Source organism: Syzygium oleosum, unplaced genomic scaffold (genome assembly GCF_021117445.2).
Source record: "Syzygium oleosum isolate NSW1041296 unplaced genomic scaffold, Sole_v2.1 Sole_v2.46, whole genome shotgun sequence".
Taxonomy (NCBI): Eukaryota; Viridiplantae; Streptophyta; class Magnoliopsida; order Myrtales; family Myrtaceae; genus Syzygium; species Syzygium oleosum.
Window position 1 is genome coordinate 1,952,816 of NW_026607530.1, and position 11,636 is coordinate 1,964,451.

The 11,636-nt window shown below is 38.3% G+C and overlaps 1 protein-coding gene across 1 annotated transcript; it reads left to right on the plus strand.

Moving 5' to 3' along the window:
* Positions 1–295: 295 nt before the first annotated feature.
* LOC115663516 (zinc finger CCCH domain-containing protein 16-like) lies at positions 296–11,196 on the plus strand. Its single transcript, XM_056306624.1, has 11 exons — positions 296–487; positions 569–717; positions 3,922–4,111; positions 4,283–4,380; positions 4,486–4,581; positions 5,800–5,893; positions 8,266–8,550; positions 8,659–8,761; positions 10,146–10,224; positions 10,698–10,773; positions 10,886–11,196. Exons 1-11 carry the CDS (start codon positions 296–298, stop codon positions 10,919–10,921), a joined length of 1,398 nt encoding a protein of 465 aa, XP_056162599.1. The 3' UTR covers positions 10,922–11,196.
* The last annotated feature ends 440 nt before the right edge of the window (positions 11,197–11,636 follow it).

Below are 11,636 nucleotides of genomic sequence, written 5' to 3' on the forward strand. Positions count from 1 at the left end.
TAGTCAATCTGAACCAGTAGCGGCTTCGGTGGAACCAGGTTCGATAGCGATTCGATAGTAGAGACTTCGACGGCGGTTTCTTCATCGAGATTACGTTGAAAATCCTATCGAAAATCTTGCCGAAAGTTCTTCACGTCCACGGCGAGAACGAGTTTTACTGGCTCGTTTGAAGGATTGTGTTTTGTCCAATGATGATGATCACTCTGACGAAGAAACTATCAATTTTGCTCTCTTTGCAGATTGTGATCCGACAAAGTTTCAGGAGGCTTCCCAAGATAATGGTTGGGTTCGCGTGATGAATGATGAGATCCACGCGATTGAGAAAAATGATACGTGGGAGCTCACATCTCTCTCGGAAGGCAAAAAGTCCATCGGTGTGAAATGGGTCTATAAGACCAAGTACAAGCCTAATGGTGATGTTGATCGGTTGAAGGCTCGTCTCGGAGTCAAGGGTTACAAACAAAAACCCGCGATTGACTATTTTGAGGTATTTGCTCTGATTGCCAGAATGGATACCATTCGTATGATCTTTGCCTTGGCTGCTCAGAAACATTGGAAAATACACTAGATGGATGTCAAGTCCGCATTTCTCAATGGCGTACTTGAGGAGGAAGTGTATGTGGATCAACCTGAAGGTTATGTCAAGAAAGGACAAGAGGGCTTTGTCTACAAATTGAAGAAAACTCTTTACGGCTTTAAGCAAGCACCGCGAGCGTGGTATACCAGAATTGAATCATGGCCTTAAGCAAGCACCGCGACCCTCGCCCGGCCCTGGGTCGCCCTCGCCGACCAGGGCCGCCTCCGCCTAAGGCTAGCGACCTCTGCCGGCCCCGGCAATGGCCGGCGGAGGGAAAGGAGAAAAAAAAAAGGAAAAGGAAAAGAAAAAAACAGGAAAAAGAAAAAAAAAAATAATAAAACAATTTGTTCCTTTTCTTGGGAAAGTCACGGGATCGCCGGTAGCGGGTGTATTTTGGCGTACGGCGACCGCATCCTTATTTGACACTTTTTGGGGACTTTGAGTACCAATTTGGCACTAAGTCCACTTAGGACCCCATTTTGAGAAAATGGCCCCACTTTAGACCCCAAATTGAAATTTTCCCTATTTTTAATAATTTATTATTATTATTATTATTATTATTATATTCGGGGAACGTGTTTGGACCGTTTACCCGATCCGAAGCGTTGATCCGACCCGCGTCGGATTAAAATGATTTTTTTAACATTTTTATATATTATTTGATTTTCCAAATTTTTTGTTTTTGTCTTTTCTCTCTTTTGTCTTTTGCCCCTGCTTCATCTTCTTCCCGAAGACGTCTCCCCCTCACCGAAGCAACAACCTCCACTTGAAGAAAATACCATTTTCAGCCAAAGCTCAAAACACTACTGAGCTATCCTCATCGGATCATCTAAGCGCCGCCATCAACAACTAATCCGTCTATCACCAGACCATCTCCGGCGACCACTTCCTGCACTTTCTTCATTGAAGCTCCCTCCTCCGAAGCCCACTCACCCGAATTCGTTCCAAAAATCTTTGAATCTGCACATAGACATGGGGGAGGAATAGAAGCAAGGGGCTAACCTGATGGGACTCTAACCCAAGGCCATCACCGGGTCAAGGAAATTCATTAAATTGCTCCGATTCGTATATTCATGGACGTCCAGCGCCGTAGTGCACGAAAATGACATAAAATGAACAGAAACTCGGCAGTAGCTTTGATTCAGTCAATCAATGAAGAGAGTATAAACCAAAAGCAGATCAAAACGATATCGCACAACCGGTTGCACTAAGTCAGTTTCGGTATATCATTCAAACATTCTATCGAACATGTGATGCGCATTTCGGAATGCAAGTTTCAGGTTCGTACCCATTGTGATTTGAGTCTTAATCCTGACATATAAAGGCCTGAACCAACACTATTAATCACAGATCGATCATATTTCTGTACAAGGTGCCTACGGTCTCACAAAAAGCAAATTTCGGGAAAATAGGAAATTTATTGAATTTTTTCCAAAAAAAATTCAAAAAATTCAAAACTTCACAGAATCACTTAGAATACCTATGACACCCACTTTGAGTGAAATTTAAATATTTTGATGTGCCCAAAAAAAATCAAAAAATCAAAAAAATTCAAACTTCACAAAATGGCTTAAAATACATGTGACCACCCATTTTGAGTGAAATTTAATTTTTTTGAGATGGCAAAAAAAAAATCAAAAAATGAAAAATTTTAAAACTTCACAGAATGACTTAGAATACCTGTGGGCACTCACTTTGAATGAAATTTAAATTTTTTGAGGTGCCCAAAAAAAAATCAAAAAATCAAAATATTCAAAACTTCACAGAATGGCTTAGAATACCTGTGGGCACCCACTTTAAGTGAAATTTAAATTTTTTGAGGTGCAAAAAAAATCAAAAAATCAAAAATTTCAAAACTTCACAGAATGGCTTAGAATACCTGTGGGACACCCACTTTGAGTGAAATTTAAATATTTTTAGGTGCCCAAAAAAATAAAAAAATAAAATAGATTTCTCCCCCAAAAATCAATTTCTGGAACAGAATTAGTCATGTTTTATCAAACAGATTTCTCCTCCAAACATCAATTTCTGGCAAGAATTCAATAAATCAATTTCTGGCAAGAATTTGATTTCTAGAGCAGAATGGTTATCATTCGCTCTCTCCCTCTGTTTACTCTCGACTAGAACCCCCTTTTTTCTCCATACGCCAGCTAGCAGTTCTAGAGGGCAGCGTGTGCGTGAAAAAAAAGGAGAGGAAGGGCCGGGCTTTTCATTTTCATTTTAGTTCTGATGGGACCAAAGAAAGGGAAGAAAAGTGGGCCCAAAGAAAGAATAGAAATGAGAAGTTGGGCCTATCATTTAAAAGGGCCGAAAATTGCTAAGCGAGCCGGACGCGCTGGCCCACATGATTTCATTTTATTTTTTGATCATTTCATTAATTTTCATTTTTTTTATATTTTTGCGAAATAAATGGATATTTAAAAGGTCGACAAAAATTTGGGTGTTGACAAGAATCTCTTCCAATACAAGCCCGACCCAATCGGCTTCAACTTTCGAAGGGGTGGTGGCAACGGCATTGGGAAAATCGAAGGCCTTCATTGCACAGAAGATCGAAGCCCGTAACGAAAGGAAGCTAGTGGTTTGGGGGAGTTAGAAGACTATCCTCTTCAATGAGGCCGAAGAGCATTTATTGTTCTGAACTTCTGCACATTTTTTCACTTTTAATCATCACGCGCTGCTTCTGTTCTTCAATTTGATTTTCTTTTTTTCTGCCTAAGCTAATCTGCATTGAATTTCCTTGATGTTGTGACTATTTTTCGCTAATTAGATCGTCTTTAATTGGAGCTGTATGGTTCCTAGCTCAAGTTGCGAGAAAATGAGGGAGATCTCTTGCGGTAATCGAAATAGATAGTAGTATAAGAAGGTGACATTGAGTATCAGAAGTGTATGTCGTAGTTGTTCTTGAATTGTGATTGCCAATGGGTGTTCGTCGAATCACTTGTGACGGAACCTTGCTTGTTTGTTTGAATGACATGTTTCCTTTGAATATACGCTATGATATTGTTTTAGGCTTGATTTGGTTTTTGGTAATGCAAGCAATTTTGTTTTATCGATCGATCGATTGATTCATTGATGATTTTTGTCACTCAATTGTGTTGACTGTTGAGTTGAGTTGAGTACCATCTCTCTCTCTCTCTCTCTCTCTCTCTCTCTCGTGTTCTATCTCCTTGTCAATGGAATGTCAATGTACTCAGTAGCATAAAAAACTTTATCGCTTATTCGTACTTCGATTTAAGATGGTTTTCCAGGCAAGTGTTGTAGCATGAAGAACTAATCGATTTATGATTTAGATTGAGTTGGACGTACCTTCTCTTCACCTCTGATGTCAATTTGGATTCTTGCAGCTGTCAGTATGGTGAAAGGTGTAAATTTTTCCATCCAACTCAGCAGCAGTCCCGGCCTAATGCCTATGGATTTGGCATGCATAGTGGCACAAACCAACAGCAACAGCCCAATCCTTTTGGATTTGGTGTTCAGAGTAGCTCTCAGCCAAGACCAGCTGCTGATTTTGCGTTGCAGCATAACCAGTTCAAGGTCCTTTTCCCTTTGTATAATAGAAAATTGAGTTGGTTGTGATATCTCTGGCCAGTTAACGATGAAGATTTCATTTATATTACAAGTGGTGATAATTTCACCCCGCTATGCTGACAAATTTGGTTTCGTGATTCTGGTATCATTCTGACATCTATCTCGTATCTGGATCAGCCTTTCGAAAATGAGTGGACTCGCTTCTCTCCTATTTCTAATGCTTCGGCCACTTCATCTCATCACCCTGATAATCAAATTCAATCGGGAAATCACAAGCAAGTGCTTTGCTAATCATACTCCCTCCAACTAGCTTGACAACTACGTCCAACTTTTTCCTGATTTGAGAAGTCGTGCCTAATTATGTATTCCTTGTTGAAAAGATGCACAGATCCGGAGTCCTGCAAACGATTAATTGTCGAAGATTTTGAGCATGAAAGACCGTCATGGAAGCTCACATGTTATGGTCATTGCAAATAGTATGTTTATCTGTAACATCCTTAGATAAATTCTAATATACGTTTATTTTATCTACAAATATATGTGTGTGCTGCGTGAGCTTGCGCTTAATGCAGAATAATGGTGTCTTGGTTGATTTAGTTTTGGTGTCATCGAGTCCTAATTTTCACAATTTCAATCATGGTTAGCAATTTTGCTGTCAAGAAGTGGCCTCAAGTTTCAATACAATGTGCTTTAAGCCGGCAAGAGCAAGGTGAAGTTTCTGTCTATACAGGATCACATCTTTGTCGGGGAGTTTCGTTCTAGCACAACAGGGTAGTGTGCTAGGGAGTGGTAAAGCTAGATTAATGGGATCTATGCAATTTTGTGAAGAAAGAGTCTGAATGATGCAGTGTTAAGTATGCCTGGAAGTACTAAGCAGCGAGTGATTGCAGGCTTCCAGCATCATAGATCCATTTCCTAAAGAGACGGAAATATTGATAGATTATGTCCCCCCACAGTATAAGCGGGAGGGATGTTAATGTAGCCTATGACTAGCACAACTTAGGACTGTTCCAAAGCTCAAGGGTCGTTCTTTTGAACTGTCATGGTATGATTTATACCTAGTATTGCTTGTGTTAAGTACCACAGAGTGCAGGACAGTCGAGGTTATCAACATGCATGTACTCAGGAAAAGAAAAAGAGAAAAAGCTTCGCTGGAATAATATATGTTTGAGAAAACTTTTTTATGGCTAGTTGAGAATAAGATAAGAGAAAGTTGTTTAAGGTGGTTTAGGTATCCAATAAGAAGACGCGCTGTCCAGAGATGCAGTGTCCGGTTCTATCATCTGATGATATCACAATAGCGACAGGTCAATATCCACGTATGCATTAAATGTCTAGGTTGACAAACGGGTAACGGTAGGGTAGGATTCTACACACATTTATAAGATAAAAGTAGGATTCCACACACTTTTAAGCATTAAAAGTATATTGCATGTATGTTTTTTTGATGGAAGCAAAATTGGAAAAAGCATCTAGAGTCAAGGTTATCCGGTTAATGGCCAAATTAAAGATGTAATCTTGAGATCAAAAGCTATTTATTTTTCATTTACTTTGATTTCTGCATATTGCAAGCAGAGTGGCTGCTCTTATGGACTTGCTTTGTGGAATGTAATCTGGTGAACAGAGATGTTAATGCATAAAATCCAAAAGGACAGTTGCTTTAATTCACAGTTCTGGATAATTGTTACCTGCAGTGCTCCATGCGATATTAGTGGCGACATTAGCTATGAAGAATTGCGGTCTGCAGCATATGATGATGCTAAGCGCGGGTTGAGCTTGCAGTCAATTGTAAGAAGTTAACTGCCTCATTTTATCATTGTACTACAGAATTTTAGTGTTTCATAGCCTAAATCACAGGCTGAATGTTCATGATTAGGTAAATATGTATTAGTAATTTTTGAAACTGCATTAGTGGAAATGAGGTGACCAAAGGCTGTTTGGCCTATTACGTGTTAGTAAGGTACCAATAGACTTATGAAGTAACCAGTGTCAAGTTCATGAGTAGGTTGTCAACTATTAAATTTTCTTAGTGACCAATCAATATTTCACCAGTTAAATTCGGTGACTTATTTGTATAAACAGATAACCTTCAAAAGAGACGAAAAGTGTTGGTAAATACATTTCTTTTGTCAGAATAGTGGAAAGAGTGACCCATCGTCTGCTGCTAGATTATAGATGAATCAGACAGATTTGGACTACAGTTTTCACACTTTTAGGAGTGAAGTGGTTGCAGTGAGAACAGTACAAGAGGAACTTATTCATGCTCAGGGAAGAAGAAAATTGTTGAGATGATTACTCTCCTTGTTGTTAGGCTCATTTCAGCAGAAAACAACATGAGAGCTTTTCAAGAAGAAGTATTGTCTTGGGATTCTTTCAGCTTTAAGCCAGTTATGTGGCAATTATAAAATTAGTCTTTTGTTCTTAAGTTTTGGCTTCCCATCTGACTTTATTTTGTATAGTGGCGGTACCCACTAAGTACCTTTATTAATCAAATTTTGCTTTACCTTCAAAATAAGATCATTTATTTATTATGAATGGCAACCACTGAACGCTACACAGCACAACTATTTATCTTTCTGATACTGTCTTTGCATCAGCAATAGTGTTACTAAGACCAGAACAGCTACTTTTCCAAATTTAATAATGCAATATTGTGGTATTTAAATTTTAACAATATATGCAGCCTTTTACTATGTTGCAGATATTGAAGTAAGTATCTGATTAGGTTGCTAAAAATGTATCCTTGTTGTGAACTCATTTCTTTCTTGCTTTCTGTTCTTGTATATTCTTGATGTCCTGAAGCAGTTCTCTTTCTCATAAACTTCGCTTTTACATATGCAAATAAAGAGACATAATTATGATCGATTTGAGGTCATTAGTCTTTAACATTGAAGAATTGAAAATTTGGTTGCTGGCATGGGCGAAAGGCAAAATTAAACATTTGAAGGCATCTCTTTTGTGAAGGAAATGCTGTGATTGCTATGTATGATAGCTTCGTGGTTAGCCGATTGATATGACTGCTCTCCACGTTTACTGAAATTCGGTGGTTATAACTTTAATAGTACATATATATATTATTGTGTGTGTGTATTGTAATGTATGTCTACTTTCTACGGTATTTGTTAGAGCATGACCTTTTTCGAATTCCAACAAGGATGAATTTGCCTTTCGAAGTGCTGAATTTTTATTTAAATTTTCTCAGTAGATGTTTGATGGATGAACCTAACTTTTGACTTTTCAATTTCAAAAGGTGGCCACTTTCTGCTTTTCCCTCCTTCATTGCCATCCAAAGAAATGAAGCTTGCTTTCTTTGAGTGAATCATTTTGTTGGAAGGCTACACAATGTTCTATTAAAATTCATGAACAAAATACTGTTTTTTATCATTTCCAGAAGCTATAAGCATGAGATTAAAATTTCCCCCTACATTTATAGTGCAGAGTGTATGAAATTGAATCTCAGTAGGTAATCATGAAATTGCTTAAGTAGTGGATTCAATTGACAAGCTAAGCTAGCACTGATGCTAGAAGCTGTTACAGTTTCTTGTAGATGTGTGAGATGGTGTTGCCGTGGTGGGAAGCAAGTATTGCTATTTTACCTTAAAACTTAAGATGTGCTATTTTCATTTACATATATCTTTATGCCTGGGATAGAACGGCGATTATGGGAAGTTGCAGACATTACTTGCGAGCATGTCCATCTGCTGGACACAGTTAGCCTGTTGGAACTTTGAGGATTCGATTTTAATTTATTAATTGATTTTTTAGTGGCAAGAGAAATAAGTAAACAGAAGTATCTATTCTGTTAAATACTTCTGAAGCCTACGTATAAATAAATTTAAACTTCACAGAGGCTCTGGAAGACTTGCCAAACTACTCAACTGTTATGACTTGCTGTGTGGACTGACTTGACAAAAGCAGCTACTTGGCATCCATGACCTTTTAGAAGCTACAACCTGTGACTTAACTAACTTGCACATGCTTTAAGAAATGGATTATGACATTCACGAGAGGTCTGAAACTGGAGTGCTGCTGTGGCTTTGTTCGATTTGTCAATTTTGAGGGTGTAAAAGAAAACCATCATAAGAAATTTACTGATTTGTTCTAGAAATAGGCTATTTTCATTCCATTGCTGCCATGACTGAGCAAATCTCTCTCTACAGGTCGAGAGGGAGAGGAATGCACTTAACTTCAAATTGACTGAGTTTGAGAATTTGCTCCGTAGCCCATACGTGGCTCCACCGTCCTCAACTGCTAGCCAAAGCGCACGCCTTGGTTTTGGGGCAAATACATGCTCATTATCAGCTCAAAATACTGGCCAATCTGTGGCCTCGAGTTTTGGTGTGCTTCATGCATCATCTAATGCGGGGGGATCAAGGCAAGAATCTTCCTGTTCCACTTTGTTAGGTAGTCATTGGAGGCAATATCTGAATTCCTCTTTAAAGTATTGAATTAATATTAGTTGCAAAAAGATGAGTGGATTATACTGGTTCTTTTAAATCCTGTGTCAATGCTCATCTTGAGTTCTTGTACTGACCTTGTTGCTCCCCTTCCAGTCCCTATGTGCCTTCAAACACTGCTTCGGGGAGTCTAAGTTCTTCAACTTTGCAGCAGACGCAAGTGCATTTGGTCAAAGTTATTTGCCCTCTGGAGGTACAGGTTCGTTTATGAGAAACTGTTCTTCTATGTTCCTAACGCAGATAGAGAATTGGTTTTTTCTTCTGTGATTTGTTGTGTCAAACAATGGCAACTCATTTCAAATTAAAGCCTGAGTAATCTGGGGTCGAGTCAGTTCTCAAATGTAGTTGGTTCCGGAGATAATAAGATGTATGTTGTCCTCAGATCTTGAGCATCAAGGGGCATTCGGTGATACTTCACTTTAAAGGTTTTCTAGATTTTTAAGAATCTTAGATGACACTTTGAGGACTTGAAGGTGACGCAATATTAGATTATTTAGTAATTTCATTGGAATTTGTAATTCCATCGAGAAAAATATGACTTGGCAAAATTGATCCCTTGAAAGGAATTCTGTGGGCTTGCTAAGCTTATTCTATCTGCAAATCTAGGCCGTGTCTTCCCTCTCTCTCGCTGTCTCTCCATGACTGTGCATTGTAGATCTGTTGACATTCTCAGATTTGGGGAATTTTGTCAAGGTTGTGCTGTTTATCTAGCCAGTGAAGCATAGAACCTACCATTGTTAGCTTGTCACTCTTCTTAAGGCATAACTCTCTCTCTCTCTCTCTCTCTCTCTCTCTCTCTCTCTCTCTCCGAGACTGTGCATTGTAGATCTGTTGACATTCTCAGATTTCGGGAATTTTGTCAAGGTTGTGCTGTTTATCTAGCCAGTGAAGCATAGAACCTACCATTGTTAGCTTGTCATTCTTCTTAAGGCATAATCACCAGCCTAAAGAGACACTACCGATCAAATTTGCTTTCCAGCTATCTATCAATTCTTTGCTTAAGATAAAATCTGTAAAGCAAGGTCAATAAAGATGTCCTTCAGCACGATCAATTAGTTCCATCATCCTGAGATATCAGAGATTCAGAAGCAATTCCTCTGGTGATCAACCTAGTCATGATCAGTTCCCAATTTGGTCTGTGCAAGAAAATTGGATTCTGATCAAGGTCCTTTCTTTAGATTATTCAATATTTGATGTGTAGAAGCTTGTTTTAGTCAAAACTATCGTATCATCACTCTGCTGCAGAATCAGCTCTTATAGTTCACGGAATCACTTAAATTCTTAGCCACTTTCTTCCCAACCCACAAACCGTTCCGGCACAGAAAAAAAGATAGTTGGATCTCTGATACCTCCTCGTGAACATCTTCCAAATAGCCTTTGTAATAAAGAACTGGCTAATCTAACTCGCATGTGATCTAGTTATTCGTATAATGAACTTGCATGAATTAGTAGCATTGCATAGGTTTGAGTTTTTGCCATAGTCCGGCCAACTTGAACATTTTATGGAAGTTATTATCAGAATATGGAGCTTTAACAATAGTGGCTGTTTATTGCTGGAACTAACTCCTTGTGTGCATTAACAGTCTCACAACAAATGCTGAATCCAACAAACAACAACTTCAACATTGTTGTTGGACAAAAAGCTGTTGATGATCAACAAAAGTAAGTATCCCAAGAATCCTTGTTTCATATGTTTTATACTAACTCCATCTAATGTATCAGTACTATACCATAATCTTTTTACACTCCGATTATAGCCTCTGCTGGAATCAATCTCACTAGTAAACAAGTTCAGTTGATTTTGGCGAAACGAGAAAAAGTTAAGTTGATAAGCTGTAAAAGTTATATAATATTCCTGGTGTGCAACAGTTTTGACTCAGTCAGGATATGTTGATCTCTTTATTCATTTAGCTCGCAGGTGGTGTTAAATGATGCATAAGGTCTGCTTAATTGTTTGTAAATTCAACATATAATTTACATATATAAGATCTTTGACACGATTCACATTGGTGATCTTCATTTATTTTGTTCACTAAAAAAGACTCCACTTAAAAGAAAGTGACTTCTAATGATTGCCTACTTTACATTGCGGATTTGTGAGCTTTTCTTATCAATCTCTGGTCCTTCTCCTTCAGAAATAATGTGCGTCAGAGCGGGCATGAATCAAGAGATGCCAGTGTTTGGCTGAAAGAGAAATGGCGCCCTGGAGAGGTAAAAGATTAGCGTCACATGGTAGCAACATAAAACGGCTAAATACTTTCATCATGTGTAGATGGTTGGTTATAGTCTTATTTTAATCCTTTTCTCTTTCTCTATCAAACAGATTCCTGAAGAGGTGCCTCCCGACACATTCATTTAGAAGGCCATATTGAGATGATAGGCGTGACTGTCAATTGTTTTATTATTATTTTTTCTTTTAAGTACATAATCTACAGATAGAGCCCAACCAACCTTTCATTATCTTTTGCTTCATTATTTCAAGCGGCTTAGTAGGTTAAAATGATCAAAGATCGGATTTGTTTGTGTTGTTAGGATGAGGCATCCGTGGGATTCTGCAATGTTTTGAGGGGAGTTTGTCTGTAATGTTTAGTATTATTTTTGGTGGAAATCATGGATTTGTGTTTTCTGTTTTAATTTTGTGCATCCGATCATTAGGTTATTGGGGAAAGGAAACAGGACAAATGACTGAATGGATGATATCATGTCAAGTGTGATACAGCTGAATTTTGTGAGATATTCTTTCTCCTACGGGAGACCAGTGATTTTTAATCTTGACCAACCCCCCAATTAAGAAGGAAATGGAGTAATATGAGTGTGTTTTAATAATTAACTTGAATTCCCTTTTGTCAAACAAATTGTTTTGAAAGTGCCACTAAGCAACTATTGAATCTTCATGTAAATTCTTACTGGTGGATGAAAAATCTTCGACCAAAAACATCTTGTAAGGTCTTACTGGTGGATGAAGTGTGTCAAAATGGAGAGCAGAGAAGAACCGGTTGAGTTCATACGTGCGAGGCGGCAACTAGAAAGCAAAACAGCAACCCCACCCACCGCCCATCCAAAAGAAGCAATTC